The 23,389-nt window shown below is 46.1% G+C and overlaps 1 protein-coding gene and 1 long non-coding RNA gene across 3 annotated transcripts in view; one reads left to right on the top strand and one right to left on the bottom strand.

Moving 5' to 3' along the window:
• The window catches only part of RXRG (retinoid X receptor gamma), a 43,591-nt gene extending 23,466 nt beyond the window's left edge, over window positions 1–20,125 (bottom strand). The window contains exons 1-2 of one of the 2 annotated variants that reach the window (XM_082397507.1): window positions 19,745–20,125; window positions 4,362–4,609 (exon numbers count right to left, since the gene is read on the bottom strand). In XM_082397507.1, coding sequence (XP_082253633.1) covers window positions 4,362–4,609; window positions 19,745–19,793 — 297 coding nt within the window. In that variant the 5' untranslated portion in view covers window positions 19,794–20,125. Of the gene's footprint in view, window positions 1–991; window positions 1,223–4,361; window positions 4,610–19,744 lie in introns of those variants that run through there. The other variant, XM_082397508.1, reaches the window with a different exon arrangement.
• The window catches only part of LOC309636003, a 702,830-nt gene that overhangs the window by 489,637 nt on the left and 189,804 nt on the right, over window positions 1–23,389 (top strand). The window lies entirely within an intron of this gene.

Below are 23,389 nucleotides of genomic sequence, written 5' to 3'. Positions count from 1 at the left end.
TGTAATGGCTTCTAAACATACTTTCACTTGAAGGAAAGACTTTATGGCTTTTTAAAAAATCATTAAACAAGATGATCTTTAAGGTCTGTTCTAGCTCTAACATTTGCAATTTTTATTATCAAAGTATTCTCTGTAAAAATGCAAGCATCTGAAAGGATAATAATTTGGTTATCAATCACTATCTGGGCAGGAATGATCAGGGACAGAACCCAGGTCAGGCAGCAGGGTCAGGAGAGGAGAAAGAGGAAGGAACCTTCCAAAGGTAGGGCCTGCTTCGGGGTCGAGCCAACAGATATCATACTTACAAAAATGTAGCATTACACACACACACACACACACACTCAGAAAAACGTGATCTAGATCATTCTGTCTGAAAGCTGCATAAATATCTTCTCAATTATATATTTGGTGTTTTGGGAAATTGTTCACTCCACTTAGATACTCCCCAGGGAAGGGACTGAGTCTTAAACATTTTTTAAATCTCCAGTGTTTAGTGCAATGAATGATTGTTGAAATGAACTTCTCTAGAACCTTTCAACAACAAAGTACACACACCTGAACCAATGATCACATAGTTGCATAATATACATCACCTAGGTGTATGATATAGCACCTAGGTATAATAATATTAATATTAATAATACCACATTATTGCCATAGAGCATCATAAGTGCTTAAGCAGTGACTTTTCAAATCCACATCTCCTTTGATATTCATAAAAATCCCTGTAGGGTAATCAGGGCAAAATGTGTTACCCCACAATAGAGAAAAGGGAACTGAGATAAATATAAGTTAAAGTGGTTTGCAAAAGTTTACCCAGTCCCTGCCTCCGGAGTATCAGTTCATTTCTCTTTATTCCTCAAGACTGAAAATCCAACAAGAGTAAAAAAAAAAAGAAGCTCAAACACCGGGAAGACAGAGCACAGAACGCGACAACCCCCCCTGCTGCTCCCACACCGAGCACTTCCCTTCACCCGCAAATTGCACTTACCCTAGACCCAGGTCACAGAAGGCGCATGTTTCCCGGACAAGTCCCACTCAGCCTCAATTCTGGGCAAGAAAGGCAGGCTGCATAGGAATCGTCTATCCAGTGTTCAGAGTCCAACTCACCGTGGCTAACACTGAGAGCGCTAGATATCATGTGTTATCTAGTTAATTGGGCAAAGTGTCACTGCCGTGTGGCTCCAGAACCCAAGCCCCAAACGCTGCTCAGCTTCACCAGTGCTGGCAAGCTTAATATAGCTCCCAAAGCCAAACTTGGCCTTGGCCTCTGCACACAGCCCAGTTGGCCAGGACCAAAGCTTTCAGCTGACCTTTCAACCCCAATCCCTCTGTACAGACATATGGTCCAGGAATAGCGGCCCTGCCACTCACATGGCTGTGAAGCTGAATTTATTGGCCAGGTTTGGCTCATTTAGACTGGAGTGTGGTTGCTAAAAGCAGGCTTGGAGGGCCGGTGCCTTGCCCCTTCCCCACCCACAAGCCCTGTCACTGGTCATTACCTCACCCTGTCTTATTTCTTCCTGGATACAATGATTGCCATTTGAAACTATCTGGTTTATTCATTTCGTTTTTGTCTGTCTTGCCTGCTACAGTGTAACTGCCATGAAAGTACAGACTTATTTAGTGCTTGTCCCCAGAACCTAGGACAGTATCAAGTAGTGCCTGATACAGAGTAGATCCTGCTAAATAGTTATTTGAATGAACGTGAATGTCCTTTGCAAAGTTTCACTTTTGTCCCAGAATTTCCACCTCTCTTTCTGTCTCTAACCTATTGACTTTGATTTGCCTTCCTGGCATCTGTTCACATGAATGAAAATGAATAAACCAATCTCTTCAAGTCCCACATTCTAAAGGGTATGGTATCACCAGCTCTGCCAATGACAGTGGGTGAGGGTGGCATAAACCCATGTCCCTCCCCACCACTGTCTGGTCCCCACTCATCCAAGTGGTTGACATCTGGAAGACACAACAGGAAGTTCACAGGGCCCTTTTCTATGTTCCCTTCTGTTCTGCCCCTACACCTACGACAGCATGTACAACGTTAAAATTTATCTGTATGATGTGGCACGTCCCTCACAAGACTCCTTGGGAGCACCGATTATTCATCTTTTAATCCTTGGCAGCCAACAGGAAGATCCTGGGGTCACTGGTTAAGTCAGAATACACCACAGCAGTGGGCAAACGCAGCATCATAAATACTGAGTGGGGGTGTGGAGACTTGGGGTCTAACCCTGGCTCTGCTGTGACTGGTTGTGTGAGGTTGGACACATCACCTGAGCCCACTGAGCCTATGTGGGCTGAAGGACTTAGAACTAGTGGTTCTCAGCTGGGCAGGGGTTAGGCAGTTAGAATCCTCTGTGGGGTTTTTACAACCCACACAAGGGCCAAAATATGGGATAAGGGAGAAATGTGTACTCTGAAAAAGATCCTACAGGTGAGAGCCATTAGATTACAAATTGGGGTTCAAAGGGCTGGCCAAATGGGACCCACAGAAGTACTCTGCTTGGCCCGTGGAGTACTTAAAGTCTTTGAATTTGAACGGCTTCAGGGGAGGAGGGCAGCTTTGTACAGACCACACCAGGCTCATTCACCTACCTGTGTTACCCGCCTGGCCCCTGGCTCCTGCAATCCCTACACTAGATGATCGCTAAGGTCTTCTCCAGATTCTCTAATCCATAGATGAAAAAATTACTGAAGTCCTTACTGGCTGTAAAATTCTATGACTCCACATGGCTTTGCTTTCAGACTCTGAGCACGTGAAATGTCTTGGAAGGGACTCTAGGGATAGTCTCTGAAGTTCTCTTTGTAGCAGTAAGAAATGTTAACACAGTGGGAGTCCTGCCTCTTCTTAGAACTATAAATTCAAAGGAGGCTACAGGACCTACTAATTCTGCTGCTAGATGTCCTGAGGGACCCTGGCCCAATAGTGAGATACCAGAACAGTGAGAGAGGAGAGTCTGGTAGATGGGATCATTGTTCCTAATTCTTCATATCCTTTGCATTGTGTCTTTGTAGTTCCTCCCAATAAAACAGGCATAAACTATTCCCTTGTCCCACGAATGTTGGAGTTGGTCACACAGTTTTCTTAGGCCAATGGGATATTAATGGACATGATGTGAGCAGAGATTTCACTGTATTTTCCTGATTTGGTTTAGACTTTCGCATTCCTGGGAGACACCTTGAGAGAAGCATGCCCCAAGAAGCTGCTGCTTCTTTAGTCTGGGACATGAGGAGCTGACCTGCACCCAGGCTGCAGCCTAGCCCAGCTCACCCACCATCTGAAACAGAACCTTCCTAGCCAACACATAAACTTGTGAGTAAGAAAAAAGTGTGTGTTTTTGTAAACCATGGCAATTTGGGGATTGTTTGTCATGCAGCATCATTACAGCAATAGCTGACCACTACAAGAAGGGAAGGTTGATAATCTCAGTGTGACATTGCTAGAAGGAAGTACACAGCATCTGGCCATCCTGTAGGTTCCTCAGAGCAACAATGTAGTATCTACCATGGATATACATCCTTGTCTCTGTTGTAGCAAAAGGCACTAGGAATTAAAATGAGGGTTTTTTTTTTTTTCCCTCGAGTTTCCATAATCTTTACCTCTATCTCAGAGATAGCATGTAGGTAACACAGTCTGCCTTGTTCTAGATTTATCCATGTGGCACACCTGCCTATTTCCCCTCTCAACTGTAAGCTCCTGGAGAGCAAAGACCACATCCTGATCATTTCGGTATCCCCTATAGCAGGGGTCTTCAACCGGTGGGACCCCAGACTGGTACTGGTCCGCTGCCTGTTAGGAACCTGGCCACACAGCAGGAGGTGAGCGGCGGGTGAGTGAGTGAAGCTTCATCTGCAGCTCCCCACTGCTCGCATTACCGCTGAACCATCCCCCCGCGCCCCGCCCCCCCACCCCCTCATCCGTGTAAAAATTGTCTTCCACGAAACCGGTCCCTAGTGCCAAAAAGGTTGAGGACCGCTGCCCTATAGCATGTCATAGAGCACTGGGCACTTCACCGACTCGAAGAATACCCAGTATTGAGAAGAATCAAGGGGGTCCACCCCAGGGAAGACAAACAGGCCTGAGAGACACTGAAATCACAGCCAGGGCTGAACCATTGAAACCACAGGGGTGGCTTCCTTTCAGCCACGGTTTCCTGGACCATGAGGCAGCATCAGTTCTCTGGGGCTGCTCTGCCCGAGGGCACACGCAATGAAGGCCATGCAGGAGGGAAGTCTGCAGAGACAACCCAATCCCTTTGCAAGCATGCATTAAGCACCTGCTGAGTGCTGCCTCTGTGCCAGGATGAAACTATTTAGGATGTCTGGAAAGACGTTGGAGAGGACAGACAGACACCTACCTGAGAGCTGGGCGGGGCAACCAAATTGATTCCTGGAGGGGCTGCAAGAGCTCCTGAGGGTGGGCCCATGGCAGAAGTGATGACTCGATATGGAGAGCCCAGGGCATTGAGGGGGGTCCCCACTGCACTCAGAGTCCGTGGGGCACTCACTGGGGTGTCAGTGTAGCTGGCGTGGCTGTCCATGGGCTTCCCTGTGGACAAGGCTGCCGACGGGCTCATGGACGTGGAGCCAGAGTGGCCGGGGGAACCTGTAAGGAGAAGATCAAAGGTGATGAGAGGCTAAGGGAACACAGGGATGGCACACTAGGACAGAGCCCCCTCCTTTTGTTTCCTATATCCTTCCCCTCCTTCCCGCCACACCTGCACACCTGTGAACTCCCGCAGCTGGTAGAATAAAGGCAAGCAAAGACCAGAGAGGGGAAAGGGCCTGCTGAAATACTCATTGATGTGCCAGTTCTCTGGTGCACCACATGACATTCACCTTGAATTGTGTCAGATCAACAGCCAGGGCCACAGGGGCATAGCCCACATGTCCCCAGGCCTGGGTGACTGTGACCTGAGCCAGCCAGACAGGGAAGGTGAGTCAATACCAAACCCCCAGTTGGGGGATGGAGTGAGCAGGTTTCCAGGCTGCTCCAGAATTCCCTGCCTCACATTCATATTGCTCTGAGAACTGGGGCAGGGCTGAACCTATAAAGTCAGGAGAAATTCATTCATTCATATGTAACGAACATCTATTAAGGTGCAGGAACTACATCAGGTGCTAGGGATTCAGAACCGAAGGGAACACAGTTCCTGCTGTAGGGAACACATTCCATAATGACCATGGGGAAGGCAGAGGCTGTTAACATGCCCTTGACCGCCAGTAGCTTTTGCAGCTTCATGCCCATAAGGTTCTTGTCCTGCCAATCTCTTGGAAGGTTAATCAGCGTTCAGGGAAGAAGACTCAGGATGGTTGGGCATGGCTCAATGGCCACAGAGGCCCAGGAAGGCGAGCGCAGCCAGGCCTGCCCAGAGTGTTTCTGCCTCCGGGGATAGGGAGCTGCGGCCACAAGTGTCTATGAAATGGGCTCTGGGTAGATGGCACCTGGTACCCTTTTCCCCAGATAAATTGAGCCCGAGTTTAGCTGCAACTCAAGATGAAAGAAAAGAAGGGTGCCCCACTGCCATCTCAGGAGCTTGGCATGGAACATTCTCTCCAGAAGAGAGGAGCTGTGAGCCTGAGTGTCCGCAGCAGCAGAGTGGAGACTGGGGAAATAACAGAGAAGCCCACCCTAAGCCACAGTGCCACTGCCCTGTGTGGCTGGCATGCAAGAACAGATTCAAAGAAACCATGTGTTAGGCTCCAGCACGGCACCCGTGCTGTCCTCGTGGATGGGACATGAGAGGATTAAGGGGAGAGGTGGTCAGTAAGCGTGGTTTGCTGGAGAAACCATCCAATTCTCTCCATTTCCTACTGGAGCCCAACACCGCGCCGGGCAGATAGGATGCTGAGGGGAGTAAGTCACGTGCCTGACCTTAGGTGGTTCACTGTTGGTTCAAGGAATATCTCTTGAGTGCCTTCTACATGCAGAGAAGGCACTGCATGTCTTAAGCCTTTCGGAGACCTCAGTAGCACTGAGCGTAGTATTAGGAACAGAATTTAGGGAGGGAGGTGCTCTCTTCACATTCTGGAGGGGAGCGTGGAGCATCAGAGGTATAATTGTGCAGCTATTCTTAAACATAAACGTCCCACTAGAAAAATGTCAACCTGGAGTTGCCCTTGGAGCATCTACTAACTTAGTTAAGGTCTGCTTTTGGAGAGAACAGTCACTCCCATGTCTGAGGAGGCTGTGCCCTTCTAGTGATTCTACCTAGGAGTTTCAGTCTATCAGGTGTCTTGTCTCATAAACAGATGAATCCAAATCATGATCTTTTAAGTACCACACCTGAGGTGAACCAGATGCTCTGGGTCCACAGAGAAGTGGTAAAGGGGTTTAAATGAACAAGTGAGACACTTCTTATGTGTCCTGAATAGGCAATTTCCATACATTAACTCATTTTATCCTGATAATAGGCCTATGAGGATCATCTCAGCCTTTTACAGAGGAGACCACTTAGGCTCAGTCTCACCCTCATGCTGCTCCCAGTTCCGGGATGACTTACCCCCACCTCCTTTGTCTAGAAAGTTCCGAGTCATCTTTCAAGGTTTAACTCAAGTATCACCTCCTCCAGGAAGTCTTCCCTGGTATTCCTACTCTGGTTTAATGCCCTTTTCTGTTTTGTAAGTAACAGCTTGTGTATTTCCTTGTATTTTTCACTAAATTGAGAGGGGAAAAAAGTGTCTGTTTATGTATCCTCACCACTAGCACTGTACTGGCATTAGTCGGGAAGTAAGCGGCAGAGCCTAGATTCAAACTGTCAATCTGAAGCCCGTGCTCTCTCCTGTGTGCTCTGTCAAGGATAGCAGAGATGATTCGGAGAGCCATCGTATCACAAAGTACAGGATGACTCAATTATGAAATGATCTCATGCTGAAAGTTCATCTGAAGGAGAGAGAAGAGGGCACCTTCCAAGAACTCAAGACAGAAAAAACAAAAATCTTCCCAGACGGTCACTGATTAGAAAGAACGATTTTAGACTCTTCTGAGGCGCTGGAAGTCTGTGACATTTAAAGAAGCCAATGTACACCTTGAGCCTGTAACTAAGATAACATGTGACAGGTGAGTTAGGAGCCAGCCCGACTTGATGGGCAAGGAGCCGTGAACTTGGCTGGGATGACAGCTGTCCTTCCCCACAGCCAGGCCATCTGAGGGAAACCGACTTTCCCTTCCAGCGTCGACTTTCCCTTCCAGCGTCGGCTTTCCAAAAATGGACCAAAGGGCCCTGCATATTCTGTTTTAATTGGATCTCAGAGACTACGCCTTTCATTTCTATATCTCCAAGGTAAAGCCCAGTGCCTGACACCAGGCTCAGAGCTATGGGACAGACAGGAACAAGATTTTCCTTCACACATTCATCAACCTGAGAGTTCCCAAGGTATGGAAACTGCAACACCAGTGGTAAGGGACATTTTAGCTGGTATTTTAAGCGGTATGTAGGCAAACTTTTTGAAAATATTAATAGTTTTATATTCATTTTCACTGTCTCCTATTTACAGCAAGTGACTCTGCTTCCATTTTTTATATAAAATGATGTTCCTCAAAATTGCTATTTAAGTTTTCAAAAGAAAAGTAAATTGATCTCAGAACACTTCTAAGTACAAGAACACATGTTCAATATCATGAAAATAGTATGCAAAGGTATGATGTTTAAGAAACATGAACTGTGCAAAAATATAAAAATATGGACTTGGGGAAATTCACAACTTGTTTCCAGAATAAAATGGTATGTGAGAGAGATTTGAAATTTAAAAGTACATTGTTTTTATTATAATTAATAATAATATAAATTAAGACAATCAGAATATGCCTTGACTACTCAGTGATGACAATAGTACATTGCTGAGATAGAATGAAACACAGTTAAAGTTTGATTTACAATGGCTTTAAAATGTGGTTTGTTTCTGTTGAGTCAATGACCCAGAAGAGATGGGCTACTTTATAACCGTGTTTTTTTAAGTAAAATTCCAAAAGACAAATACATCTTACACAAATGCATTTTGGTTCTTTGCCTCTCACAATGACCCAGCGTTTCTTAGAAATAAACAGCCTTGCTTTTAGGAAAGGTGGAAAACAATGCCTATGATGACAAAAGTGCTTCTCAATGGAAAATTAATCCATTCTCCCAAATAGACTCTAAAGCATACCTGTCCATGACATTTTTATCAGCCTCTTTTGCTCTCACTCCTTTTTTTTCATAGCCATGTGGGAATTACAGCTAGCACAAGTTTTCCAGAAACCTGGGTTCTAGTCCAAATCCGAAGTGAAGTTTTTCTCTAATGTCTTTCCCTGGCTCCTCTGCAGAGGCTGGGAGCCCAATTCTCCAGCCTCTGCAGCCCATCAGCCTTGCTCGCTCCCTGACCACACACCCTCTTGATCCCCGTCAGCCCCTCACACCGTGCCCACTGTCAGATGCCTGGGAAATACACAAAATCTGTACTCTGCAGAGTTCATTCTCTTAGCACAGCCATGATTTTTATAGAAATTAACTTATCTGATGGGAGAGGACTTTCTCAGGAGCTTCTCTTCTCTCCTGGCGACACACTGAAGAAACGCCTTTCGTATTCCCGGGCCTCATGCTCCCCAGTAAGGAGCCAGCACCCAATGGCTTCTGAGATCCCTTCCAATGCTGTTCCATGAACATTGAGGTAGGTAGCATATGGCTCACTGGCATCTAAAAGAAGTGCAGGTGGTGGTCTGGAATGGTCTGAGTCTGGACCACTTGCCGAGGGGCCCCTGTCATCATCAGCTGGACCATGTTAGCCCTTCAGGCTGTTTGGGATTCCAGATTGCACTTTGAGATGCAGATAGTGTCACCAGGAAGCAAAGCTCTTTGGAAATCTGCAGGGTGCATACACTCTTTTGATTTCCGAAGCCTGTGTGTGCATTGTATGGGCATTAGGGGTGCAGTCTATGTGGAATACAAGCCTCTGAAGCCCAAAAGCCCTAGGCTGGATTGAGGTTGTACCACTTTCCAGTCATATAAACTTGAGCCAGGAACTGGACCTCTCTCATCCACAGTTTCCTCGGCCATAAATGGAGATATACATGCCTATCTCAGGGGTGCTAAGAGAATCTGAGACGACTGGCCCAGTGGTAGCAGCTGCAATTACTTACCATACTGTAAAAGTGGTGAGGGAGACCTGAGTCTGGCTTAAATACCATTGTAGAAGATTATGTAAGTAAAGGTTTTAACCCAAGCCATGCCAATAGTAAGTGCTCTGTTAAGGATTGTCACTACCATACACTAGTACATACATACTAGTTGTTTATAATATTAGCCACTCATCTGAGCCCAGAGTGCCTCTCCATTATCCCAGCCACTCCAACCCTTCCCCTGGGACCCTCCAGATCTCCCCATAATCCATCCCAGCACAAAGATATCCTCCATGATAACTTCCATTCTGAGTACCTGGTGACCTACTGGCTGTCACATATTTTAAATTTCACCACGATTATCATTGTGGTATCTAGCACTGTGCCTGGAACATGCTAGATGCTCAAAAAATATTTGTTGCCTAATCAATGAATGGAATAGTTGTTTTGGTTAATTAATGTATACAACTATATATAGAGTTCATTGGTAGAAATTATTTGCATAAGAAATCTATGTCCCTGATGTTTACCAAATCCAAAATCTCTGCAATCTCTAGACAACAAATTGCATGTGTGTGTTGAGGGAGTACTTATTGAGAAAGAGAAGCCCAGGTACTTAGAACTACAGAATTCTTACCAAGGCAAGGAAGTTGCTTAGCAACCTTATCCTCAGCCAATAAACGTAAAATGTTAAGCATGAGTCTTTCTAATTGGCTGGACAAGGGAACAAATGGCTTGGTGTTTCCACCCCTTTACTGCTGTACCTGGGTAGAGAATTCACTGTCCCAGCTTCAGGATGGAATGGAAACTTATGATGAATCATTGATAATGGTTAATACCCACCCACAGGGAAGGGGACAGAGGCAAAAACTTGCTATTTCTAAGAGTCAGAACTCTGCATTTGAAGTCAAGGGAACATCACAGGGCCCTACCCCACTCTACTCTCTGTCACGGTGGGCACAATCTGACACCCAATCTGCCTCCTTTTCTCCAATGGAGGAATGTAGTACATAAGCCTAAGAATCATAGAATATTCAGAAACCTGGCCTGTTCTTCCTAGTTGAAGGGAAACTTGCTCACACACCCTTTCCCAGCTTGGCTTGTAATACACAGACAGGCTGCAAGAGAGGTAGGCCAGGGTCTGCCGTATGAAGACACTTAATTGACACTTAAATTTTATCTCCTCTACTAAGTAACAACAACAGATAATATTTATTAAGCAATTGCCATGAGCCAGACATGGTTCTGAACACTTTACAGATATTGACTCATTTCATCCCTACAAATCCCTTTGAGGTCACCAACTCTCACCCCTATTGTACAAATGCAAAAACTGGGGGACAGAGAAATTAAATAACTTGCCCAAGAGAACATGGCTAGTAAATTATACAAGTGACATTTGATTCTAGGGGAAAAGCAGCAGACCTGGATTTTAATCCCAGCCCCACCATATACTATACTAGCTGTGCAGCTCCTTATAGCAGTTACTCAGGACCATTCTTCCATCAAGCCTCCCTGGGCCCAATTTCTGTCTCCAACTCTGCCCTTCCTAACCCGATTCATGGCCTCTCTCAGGACTTTGACCTGGCACTTTCTTTTTTTTTTTTTTTTTTTATTGGAGTATAGTTGACTTACAATGTTGTGTTAGTTTCAGGTGTATAGCAAAGTGAATCAGTTGTACATATACATATATCCCCTCTTTTTTAGATTCTTTTCCCATATAGGCCATTACAGAGTATTGAATAGAGTTTCCTGTGCTATACAGTAGGTCCTTATTAGTTATCTATTTTATATATAGTAGTGTGTATATGACCTGGCACTTTCTGACTAGAACACTTCCCATCTGACTCCAGCCTCTCACATCAAACACAAGCTCTGGTTTCCTTCATCAGGGGTCCCAGGTCAGCCCAGCCTTTTCCTCCCTCTTTCTTCCGCAGAAGGGGTACTCAGATGCCAGGGGCTGTCTAATATGCATTTCTTATATTTAAACTGCTGTGGCATTTTCAAAACCCTTTCATATCCACATCAGAGCCGCACGGCCACCCTGAGACCGGACGGGAAGGTATTTTACAGGCACTGAGCTCCACATTTAAACAGATGTGGACACCAAGATATTAGTTCTCAGGGAGTGAGAAGAAGTAGAGGCTGCATCTCTTAACAGGAAGCTTTCTCTGCTACCAATGTCCTTTCTGGCTTTCTTGATGGGGAGAATGAAGAAACGTGATGGAAGTGGCTAGCGAGCTGTGGGAGAAGAGACACTCCTTCTGACCCCGAGGCTCAGCCCCCTTGGCCTCTCAGCAGGAATAAGAGAACACAGCAGCTGATAGGCTGACACCGCTGTGTGCAGCCCTGGCCAACTGGCCAGCCTTTCTGGGCTCACACAGCATAGCTCTGCCTGATTCCTGCAGTCCCCAAAGGAGAGCTGGCTGGCTGTTCAGGGCAGGGGCTGGAGGTTGCTTCTCCTCATGCCTGGAGAAGGGGGAGGGGGAGATTGGCATCCTCCACTCCCCCCTCCATCCCTCCCTTCTCCCTCCACCCCCACCCCCTCCCCTAAAACCTGTAATGATGGAGGGAGTGAAAAGCAGGCAAAGATTGATAATCAGCCTCATTATTACCAGCATTATATATAATTATAGCAAAACCTCACTCATTTGGATCAATTGAGAGAAAAATCAGTCTAAATTCATGACAAGTTGGCAGATTACTTTTAAATTACGATTTTATTACTTCTAAGTAACACACGTGAAGAGTTTGTGCTTCAAGTACCACAAGCTAATGGTTATTAAGTGGGGATTTTATAAAATCTGCTTTAAAAGACTCTTTTGTAATTAACACTCCGTTAATATGCTAATGAGGTTTCTACTATGCTTGCTTTTTAAATTGCTCGAAAACGATGTAACTTAAAGAGGCTCAACACTTCTACAATCTTAGTTGCTTAACAAACCTTTTTTGTTATTTTTTCATCAATGAGCAAATACAAACTAGCTTCTGCCATGATCAATTTAATCACCATTCCAAATTAATTCTGCCATAAATTAATAAGGCCATATTGTTTCAGGGAAGAAAACAGATTTTCAGGACTTGAAGAACCACCTTATTTTATAGAAGAGAAACTAATCCCAGAGGAGTTGCATGACTAGGTCGAGGCCACACAGGACAAAAACACTCGGTCTTCCGCTCCCAGGTCCAAGCTTATTCCATCCACTGCATACCGCCTTACATTCATAAAACTCTTTATAATTATCTGCTGTGTATTTCCATATCAATTATTGGTTCCGTCAGTCAAAAAATATTTGTTGAGTGCCTACTGTGTGCCAGGCTCCGTGCTAGGCACTACGGATATAGCAGTCCCTTGGAGGCCACTGTCTGTTCCATTCAAGCTTCAAACTGACTCAGAAGAGTTGGAAGGGCAGAAATTATCTCCATTAGGCAGATTAGAAAACTGAGGTTCAGAATGATAAAGTGACATTTTCAAGTGCTTATTGTGAATTATTAGAGACCTAGAATCTGAGTCTAGCATTATTTCTGACAACCTTCCTACATGTAATTAATGGCATTTGGCCTGCAAACCAGCCTTCCCACCCAGGACCAAATTTGAACTTCTCTGGTACAGATGGATATTGTGCCATCCCTAACACATTCGAGGCACCAGGGGGTACTGGAGCAGGGTCTCCACCAACCAGGACAGGCTGTCTGTCCCTTTAAACAAGTTCTATGCACTGATACACCACGTACCAGCCCATCCACCAAGACAAATGCCAGGAAGTGCTCCAGGCATTTGCTGAAGGTGCCCCCCTCTCACCCCTTGTTCCTGAAGTCCTTGAACACCAATTCTGCCCACACGCAGCTCTTGAATCCATGATTTCAATCCCTTTCTCTGTCTATATAGGCTTCTTGTACATATATGCTCTCCCTAGCCTCTCAATATGGACTGTCTTCTAAAGACTGCAGTTGTCTTAAAATACAGCAAACCATATCCCTAGTGCAATGTTACCATTGGGTAATGGACATGGTATCATTTGTTCTCAGGTTCCAGGTACCTAAATTCCTTGAATCTATTCACTTAACCTCAGCCCCAAGAAACGTTTCCAGGAATAATTCATCTCTAACTGTTCTGCTGACCTCGGATCTTGTAACTGGTTTATATACTCCTTCAGGGCAGAGGACGGGTCTTAGTTCTCGGTGTCCTGCACAACTCTTGCACAAGCCAGACGCTGAGCCAAGGTGTGCTAAATGAATGATTGACAGGCATTCCCGGAGCAGTCTGGATATACTTTCCCTCCTGAAGATCTCTAACCTTTGCTCTGCTCCCCATGTCACTGGGGCTGAGAAAGCATAGGTACCGTGAGCCCCAAGCCTTCCAAGAGACTGCTTCCTCATGACACTAGTGACCAGCCGAAGGAGGGACAGAAGAGATGCTGAGTCACAGAAATGAAACCCAGGCAACCAGCCTAGAAGAAACAGACTAACATATTTATTAAGCACTTTTTTGCCGCTCCTCTTTTTGTAAATGCTTTTTTAACCAAAGATCACAAGCTTTTCCATTTTTTAAGTTCAAATGCTGAATTCTGAAATCCCATCAGGAATTTGAGTTTGGTCTTGAACCTAGAAACTCCTGCTCTCTCCCTCACCCCTTTCTCTGTTACAGTATCTGATAAAGGGAGCCAAGGGCCCCAGGTTATGCAAATTGAAATTGAGGAAACTCAGGGGGGACATGACTCATTAAGGACACTGGCCTGGGGCGAAGGTATCCTGAAGATTATAGGGATGGGAGGTCCCAGGTCACTGCTCTGTTTCTGCCAGATCTCATGAGTGTCTGCCCTGGAATAACTCATTAAAATGCAATTTTCTGTAACTGGCACAGAATCGATGTCTTCTTTACTTCATTTTGTCAGCCTCTCCTACTGCACAGTCTGACACTTTAAGAACAGGCATACCTCCTCTAAGAAAAACCTACCTACAAAATTTTAGCTGAACTTAACTACCGTTGTCTCCAACTTTTCTGAAGTAGGAAAGAGAAACGAACTTTTATTGTGTGTTTACAATTATCCAAGCTTTATTTTATTGAATCCCTACACTGTGGAAAGTTAACCCTGACCCTGTGTAGTTGGAAGCACTGTTATTTTACCAACGGGTTGGGGGAGGGCTCTCTGTGGCTTACCTCCCTCTACCCCTCTTTCTGCCACCCCAGGTGGCCCCCGAGGGGGCTCAGGGGAACCCAGTTTGAAGACCATAAACAGCCACAGGTCCTGGGCAAGCCCCACCTGCTTTCCCAAGTGTCCTCATCTGTAACTGAGGGGTCAGAACGGGTGAGAAGCAAGTCCTTCTTCTAGCTTTAAAGATTCAGCTCTTGCAGGGAAGGGAAGGGGTGCAGGGGAGTTATTTAGAGGGAGTGTTGTTAACGCTAACAGGGGGACAATCAGAAACAGTAATAAAACTTCTCTGGAATGATGCCCTAGGGGTTGGCAAACATACTCAACAGGGCACATCCCTGTGCATTAGCTTATACGTTTGACCACAGCTGCTTCCTCATCACAACAGAAGACCTGAGCAGTTGTGGAAGAGACTATAGCCAGCCAAGACTAAAATGTTTACTATCTGGCCCTGTAGAGAAGTTTGCCAACCTCCGCCCTAGAATACAAAATCAAGTTCCGTGTATTAAGATCAAGTGAGGTTCACCTGGAAATTTTTTTGACCTTTGTCTTATTAGCACCTTTGAGGGCTCAGTCCCCTGGCCCCCACCCCTGTCATTTTATTCATTTGCTGCAAGTATGCATATTCAAGAAAAAGCATTATGATCCCTAAATAAGTTGTGAAGAGCACAGAGTAAGAACTGAATATGTTAATTGTTGTTCTTATACATAATTCACCCATTTGGGGTGGATCTGGGACTCCACACACCCGCCCCCTCCACCTCCTCTCCACCCTTCCCACCCCCTCTGCCTTCCCCAGCAAGCTACAAGCGGTATGCACAGTGTAGGGTTAAGCACAACACTCCTGACGTCTGCCTGGATTTGCATCCTGGGTCCACTCCTTACCAGCTGGGTGATCTTGGGCAGGTTACCCAACTTCCTTGTGGCTCGACATTTCTGTCAGTAAAAATGGGGACAGGGATAACAACGGTCCCTTACCTCCTAGGGTCCTTGAGGATATTAAATGAGATGGTGCATGTAATGCCCTTGGCAGAGGGCTTGGCACAAGGAAGGTGTCTAATAAACGTCAGCTATTATTTTCACTCTTTTGAGAAAATCACCGAACCAAGACCTGGGTCAATCTCATGAAAGCCATCCAAACCCAGGCATTCTAGAACATTCACTTCTTAGATTCCCTGGGCCTCTGTGTTTTCTACTTTCAAATAAGAGGAGAAAATAGCAGCTTCCTCTGGGAGCCCCTGGCATCCCAGCCACCCAACTCTGGTGGCTAAATTCTCTGCAGATACAGAAGCTACATAATGAAGGGAAGGAAGAGGTGGAGAATTTTGATTACTCTTTGCATAATTTCTTCCCCCAGTTGCTATTCAGCTCTCTATCTCTTGGTAAGATTGTAAATGTTTCAGAAAATAGTTTATACTGAATATGTTCCTTCCTAAATCTCGTAAACAGTTATTCCTTCCTACATAAACCCTAACCACTTACAACCATGGTAGGTCCCTATTAGCCACCCACACATTTGTTGGAGGGGAAAAATATGTTCCGGCGTGCGCACACACACATACCCTCCTCCCACATCCTCATATTGCCCTCCATACACACACACACACACACACACACACGCACGCACCTCCAACTCAACCCCTCCTCTATGGCTATTCTTAGGTGAGAAGGGGAGTATTCTACACAAATGGTCAGAGTCTGTAGGGCAGGACTCTTACAAATCAGTAGGCCCCCAGAAGAAGGCAGCAGTTAATTGTCCAGAGGCCACCATTGCTCCTGAGTGACTGCTAACCTATCCTGTGCTTTATTCTTCAATGCCAGGCTACTGTGTCTGCAACCATTGGGCAGTGCCATGGCTGGCTTAGGGCTCTTCACCCCCTCAAGGCGGGCGCTGCTGCCTTAGCTTCCTGCAGCAAGTCTGTGGCCCACAGAAGCCGTGAGAGGCAACTCAGGACGTCCTGGACTCTGGAGCCAGACTCCCTGGGTTCAAAACCTTGGCTGTGCCATTTTCCAGCTATGGGACCTTAAAAGAAGTTACTGTACCTTGCAATGCCTCAGTTTCCTCGCTGATAAAAGGAATGTGATAATATTGGTAATAGTACCTACTCACTGGGTTGTCATGAGGATTAAATAAGATAATGCTAGTGAAGTGTTTACAATGGTAGCTGGCACTTAGTAAGCGCTACTGCGTGCTTGTTAAATGAAACAAGAGAAGTCCCCTCTCCCCTGATCTCCTTCTCACCCTGAGGATTACCGCACAATTGGACGGGGAGATTACAGGCTTTGTTTTGCCGTCTTCTTAGAGGCAGCAACTGTCTCATGCAGGCAAACAAATCTCTTACTGGGCAGCTGGCAAAGCCAGGACTTGGCAGAAAAGGAGAAGAAAAGGGCTCTCACCTCATCACATGGCAGGGCCCAGAGCTGGGAGAGTGGGCACGCTGGTAGGGCTGCTGCAACCCAACTACTCCCCACTCTGTGGCCACTTTGACCAGTGTCTTGTTCACGGATGGGGGGAAGGCCTGATACTTGGTAAGCACAGCCCAGATGCAAATCTCAGGTGTTGTTTCCCAAGGGTGACATTGTTTCCCTAGAGATCCTCACAAATCCCAGCAGCCCTCTGTGGTTCCATTTGCTAATATGGAACAGGGCAGGGGTTATGCACTAAATCATTTAATATGTGCAGCACAACTTGCTGCGTTTGGGCAAAGGTGGTGAGAGGCTGCAGGCAATGTCTGCTCCCATCCTCAGGTTTCCCCAGTGCCTACGGGTGGGTCCTCCTCCTTCCTTCCCTCCCTCCCTCACTGCTGCAAGTTCTCATGAAGACCTCCGTTTTCAAGGGGTCCCTGTCCTTTGCTCAGTGCTTCTGCCTCTTAGCTGGCGAAAGCAAACAAAATGGAAAACATCAGCAGAACTATACAAAATAACTGTTCTCCTCCCTCAGGAATGGGGAGGAAAAGAAGCATTAGGGGGAGATGTTTCAACAGCCTAGATGATCCTTTCTCCCCCACCCCTCATGTTATATCAGCCTACTTCTTCCATGGTCCAGCCAGTTGTGTTTCCTTTTATCTGAAACCTAATTACACTAAATACCAGAGCTCTCACAATTATGAAAATTTAAACCAGCAACGTCTGTGGGTCTTCATGGATTTAATTTTATTTCCCCAGATTCCTAATTCATTATTCTACAGTAATGTCTGATTTTTAGATTAATTTGCATGTTAGTACTTGAACAAAATGAAGGGGATGAAAATATTAATTTTTACTAAATACCACATATACAGACAACACTCTAGAGCTGCTTTTTCAAGCATTTGCACGTTTAATGCTCACAACCATGATCTGAGGATGGGATGTTAAACTCCGTTTTAGAGATGAGGCTTAGAGAGGTTCAGTAACTTGCCTAAGGTCACAAAGCTAGTAAGTGAAAACCTAGAAACCAAACTCAGTTCTCTTTCTTTCTCTCTCTCTCTCTCTCTCTCTCTGTGTGTGTGTGTGTGTGTGTCTTTCATGCTCTTTTCACTCTATCAGATTGAAGGAGCACTATCAGAAGTTTGACTCAGGGGTTTTTCCAGAAGGGCTCTCCCCCCTCAACTCCACAGAACCTTAAACTATTCCTGTCTTTCTTGAGGCCTCAGTTTACACATCTATAATATAAGAGGGCTAAGATGCCCTTTGAGGTCCCTTAGGAGGCTACCGTCCCAAGATTCCAGCCAGCAGCCCCCAGCGAATTCTGGACTAGATCTTCTTTCTCCAGACCTTCTCTCCCTACGTCTGTCCACCTTCAATCCTTTTATTCACCCCAACTGTCGCAGAGGGTCTCCTTGGCAGTCATGAAGCCATAACCTCACAGACCTCAGGGGTCCCAAGAATCTCATGGATAAGCATGTTCTTCAGACAACTGAACTCAGAGGGAAAAAGAAAAAGTACTTCTCGGCTGTGAATGGGACCAAGATGGGAGCTGAAAAGGCTTTTCACACCCAGGACCCAACTGTAAACTGGAGATCAGATGTCCAGGTCACAGCTTTGGCCACCACTCTCACCGGGTCATGTCACAATACTGGCCCCAAGAACTTCAGCATTACCGCCTCCAGGATGTGTGTCCATGGCCCCCCACCCGCTGTGTCCAAGTGGCAACCTCCTGCTGCAACAGATAGGGCACATGCCATGCAGTATTACAATGTGTCTGGGTAATAACAAGCTTGCCCAGTCCAAATAGTAGAGACTACATCTCATGCACATCTGTATTACCAGCGCCTAAGTCCATGCTTGGCCCACAAAACCACCCAATGTACCCCAAATGAATCAGCAAACCCCCTGGCTTAATGACTCCAGGACAGGGACCCCATCCACTGGCCATGTCCCATCACACCTTATAGAGGGGACTGCCCAGAGGGGGTAGGCAAGCTTTGCCCCCAAGCCTTCAGATGAATGGCCTATCTGTCCCCACAGGAGGTGGGGAGAGCAGGGACTTTTCAGTTCTCAAGACCTGACGAGAATTTCTGCTTTGTCTTGCCTGCCAGCATCCGCGGGGCAAAAGCTCTCCCCTTTGGCTCCCAAGAACCCGAACTATATGCCACCAGATGCCAAGTGAGAGGCCAGTTGGTCAGCTGTTGGTTCCATGAATCCAAAGCTGAGCGGCCGTGCTGCTTCTGCCACTGAATGGAAGGAGCCTTGGGACCAAAGTGCTTGGGTGTGAAGGCAGCCCCTGGGAAGTGCCGCCCAGCTGCGCTGCCTGGCTTGGCAACTTGGAGCTCCAGCTCGCCTGTTTTCTGCTCTGAGAACCTGGACCACCCACCCCCTCCACCAACTCCCAGATTCCGACCGAAGGCAGCGACCCTGGAAATGGAATTGGGGGCAGCAGCAGGGGAGGGGACAAGAGGCTATTAGCAAATCAAAAGGGGAGAAAACAGAGGAAGGAAAACAGGGTGGCAAATTAAAGTGCTGTGTTTTCTTTTTTAAAAATTCCAATTCTAAGGAAATCTGCTTTTAAATAAAACAATCAGTCCCTTGTTATGAAGTATCCCAGGGACCCTTAATATAGGCAAAACCTTTTCAGTCACATTTTTTTTTTCCGCATGGCAAGTTGGATAATAGGTGCCTCCTAGTAATTTCCCCTACCTTTTCCACTCTTCACACCCACGCAAACACACCGGGTTAAAACAATGCACTTAGTCTACCTTTGTCTCAGACATATTCCCAAGCAAGTGGGTTGAGGCTCTCCTTAGAATATCCCCATATCCTCCCATCTGTTCACTCATTCTGATGTGCAAACAGATCTTCACCTACGGACCATTCTCTCCCCCTCTCTCGCTCCCTCCCTCTCCCGGTCCCTGTCCCTCTCTCATGCACACACACACTCACACGGAAACACACTGTATATGCCTGTAAACATATATGCTCTCCTAATTCAATCCTAATCCATTTATCCGGATCTCCCCATCTCCGCTCCGTCTCTCCAGACGGTCCCCACGGTGAAACCATGTGAAATACTCACCTCCGAAGCCTGTGGGAAACTTCATGAAGTGAGAATAATTTCCATACATGTTGACTCTTCAGTTCATAGTCCTCCCGGGCGCGTCTGCTCAATCGCTCGGCCTCTCCCGGCTCCCGAGCGCAGCCGGGCTCCCTTCAACTTGGGCTAGCAAGAGTGGTCATCGCTTCCTACCAGCCCGGGCAGCTCGGGCTGGGCCAGCCCTCTGGGATTAGTCAGGAATCTGCCTCTCGATCTGAGAGTCCACATCGTGCGTTGAGCCGGCGGTGGCGGCAGCAGCTGGTGCCTGTCAGTAATCACGCATAATGCCGCCGCCGCTGCCGCCACTGCCACACTGCCACCGCCGCGCTGCCGCTGGAGATCCTGTTGCTAGTTTGATTAAGTCGGGGCTGGGCTGCTGCGTGCGACTCTTGCACCTCCCGGCTGGTCCCCAGAGGTCCCCACCGGTGGTGGCACAATCTATTATCTGGGAAGCCAATCGATGTGTGACCGCCCCAGAGTAGGTCAGGACAGAGGAGGGGGAAGTGGCCGGGCGGGGGGAGTAGGGGGGTGGTGGTGGGACTCTTTAGGTGCCTTTTCTTTACTTGCAGCCCCCAAAATCAATGGGGTTTTATTAAAATGCATTTTCTCACTGCGGCTTCTATCTATCCAATGCACTTGGTATTTGATCTGGGAAAGGCAGTGGGGATAGGGGCCAAGAGAGAACAGAGCCCTTTCATAAACCCGAGATCGGCCAAGTGTGAGAGGCCATCCCCAGCTTTGGAAAACTAAACCAGAGTGGCCCTTAGATCTGGGGTGGGCCCCTCCTGTTCTGGTGGCCGGAAGTGTTTGTCTGAGCTCTAAAGGTAGAAGCTTGACAAGGGCAGTTAGAAGCCAGAGCTCGCTGACACAGAAAACATACAGGTAGGGAAGACAAATGGGGTGGTCCTTCTCTGACATTTCACCGGAGGGATGCATTTACCTTACATACCACTGTCATCAGGCCATCTGTTCAAAAAGCACCATTGAGTCCTCAGTGGCACAGAGACTCTTGGGTGCAACCAACCCACACATGAAAAAGCCTAAGCATCCCTTTGATGTTTGGATCTACTATACAGTTTTCCTGACAAGCCACTGCTCCACCTATACTTGAATACCTCCAATAATGGGGAGCTCACTACCATTTCATTCTATTCCATTTCTGGACAGCTCTTACCATGAGAAAGTTTTTTATTAAGCTGAAATCTGTCTCCTCCCTGCCGCTTCTGCCCACAGGTTCTAGGCTACTCCCTGGAGCCACACAGAGAAACCTGCGGGGTCTTTCACAGTAGGATCTTCTGCAAAGTCAGAGATAAATCTCCCAAGCCCATAGTCTACCTTCTCTGGGCATTCTGGCCTCTTTTATTCATTCCACATATCACCAACTGTTCAAGTCTATTCACAACCTATCCTTTTTCTATAAATATACTTCAATTTACAGAGATTCCCTTATGGTAGGGAAGGGGGTAGGCCAGACTTGGATACGATACTCCAGATATGGTCCAAATCTTCTTGTGGTGTATGTATTGACAGGGCAATGGGAGTGCTATCAGCACACCCTCCAGGGGTCAGAGTCATGGACTGAGCTCTGAGAGGCTGAAACAAAGATGAGAGGTTTTCTCCTGATGCAGCATGGCTCATAGTCAGAGAAGCAGTCAAATCAGGGCCCCACAGGGAAAAAAACCCCAAGATTCACATGCTAGGAGAACCCAGAACAAAAACTGAGAATAAAGGGCAAGAGGCAGGAACAAAGTCAGGATGACAATGGGGGAAGAGGCCAAGATGGACGTCAGAGCAAAAGCAGGTCAGGAAGGAGGAAGAAAGATCAGGCCGTCACTGTGAAAAGTCTTGGTGACTGGAGCTCCCCTGGCTAGTCACTGGTCTCATAACATCAGCTGAGAACCAGCGTGGACGTGACCAGTGCAAAATACACACAGAATGTCATTTGCTTCCTTGCATTAGCTTCTGGGCAGCCCCACATGCTTATTCATGTTGGAATTGATAAATCCCACATCCCAAGTTGTATTCTCTTTTATGCGTATTCTCCACTACATTCTTGGGCAATTGGTTTGGGAGTCAACACGCAATATCTTCCTATATTCCTCTGAAATGAAAATATTTAGAGTCATTCATCATCCCAGATTTTTTGAGATCCTGCTTCTTTTGTCCAGTGTATTTTTTATTCCTCTCCCCATATCATGACTTCTGAAGATCTGATGAACTGCTTTCCATATTTTATCCAACTTGTGGGTAAAAATGTTGAAAAGGACATAGCAAGGACGTCTTATAGCGTACCACCAGAAAGTCCATCCATTAGTGCCAGTGACACTTTGTTCTCCCACTTTCTAGTTTTATGTCCTGGAGAAGGTGTACCTAAAGAGAAAGCACCAACTCAGAAGCCAGCCTTGCTGGCAAATCCCAGGTCCATTGCTTATAACCTTGTGATATTGGCAAGTTACTGAATCTCCCTGAGCCTCTGTTACCACATAGGTTTGTTGTGAGGATTAAATAAGCTAATACATATTAATCACTTAGAATGTGCCAGATACATAGTAAATGTTCAATATGTGTGAGCTATTTTGATGATGATGATGATGATATAACTTAAAGCAAGTTGATTTACCTCTTGTTTCCTTTTTCTCATTTTTAAAAGGATGGAGTAGGTTAGATGAGTTCTAAAATCCCCTTCACCTTTAAAATTCACTGTAAATTATAACATATACACACTACTATACATAAAATAGAAAACCAAAAAGGACCTACTGTATAGCACAGGGAACTATACTCAATATCTTGTAATAACCTATAATAAAAAAGAATAAATGTATATATGTGTATTTATATGTATACATATATACATGTATATATACATATATATATATATACATATATATATATATATATATATATATATATATATAACTGACTTACTTAACTGTACACCTGAACCTAACAGAAAATTGTAGATCAACTATACTTAAATAAAAGAATAATAAATCAAAAAAATTAAAAGAAATAAAGTGGAAAAAAATTCAGTGCAAATTAATCCACCACCCATCCTGTAATTGCCCATTTTCTCCAGAGTGGTATCTGAAACAAGTGTCTTACTGAAGTACAAACTAAATTTTCTATGGTACTCCTGTCAGGAGAAAATGAGTTGCTTCAACATAATTGGCTTTTTGGTGAACCAGTGCTGGCAAGGGTTCTTCCAAGCACTCAAAAACCATCCTTTAGAAAGCTCTCTGTAGAGCCTTGTCCAAGGTCCAGGTCAAGATGACCTGTTGGCGGTTTGTGGTGAACTCTGCTTTCTTCCCCTTGTGCTAAATTGGGTGTACTGTCTACTTATTTTCCTCACAGAATAAAGACCAAATTCCTTAGCCTGGAATGGAAAGGCTTCACCATCGCATCTCATCCTATCTTTTGAGCCCTACAGAGGAAAGTGCTCTGGGAGAGTAATGCGAGGCATTCCCCCCCCCCAACCCCCGCCCCCCCCCCCCCCCCCCCCCCCCCCCCCCCCGCTGTCCAGCTGTGTGCCCTTGGGCAAGCTCATTTACCCTCTGGGGGAAACACCCATACCCCCGACCTCACTGAGGTTTCTGCATTGGTTTTTTGTTTTGTGGATCAAATGTG

The sequence above is a fragment of the Balaenoptera borealis genome, assembly GCF_965194805.1.
Source record: "Balaenoptera borealis genome assembly, chromosome: 1".
Classification (NCBI taxonomy): domain Eukaryota; kingdom Metazoa; phylum Chordata; class Mammalia; order Artiodactyla; family Balaenopteridae; genus Balaenoptera; species Balaenoptera borealis.
The sequence above is the reverse complement of the archived record's forward strand: the minus strand, read 5'-3'. Positions and strand labels throughout refer to the sequence as shown.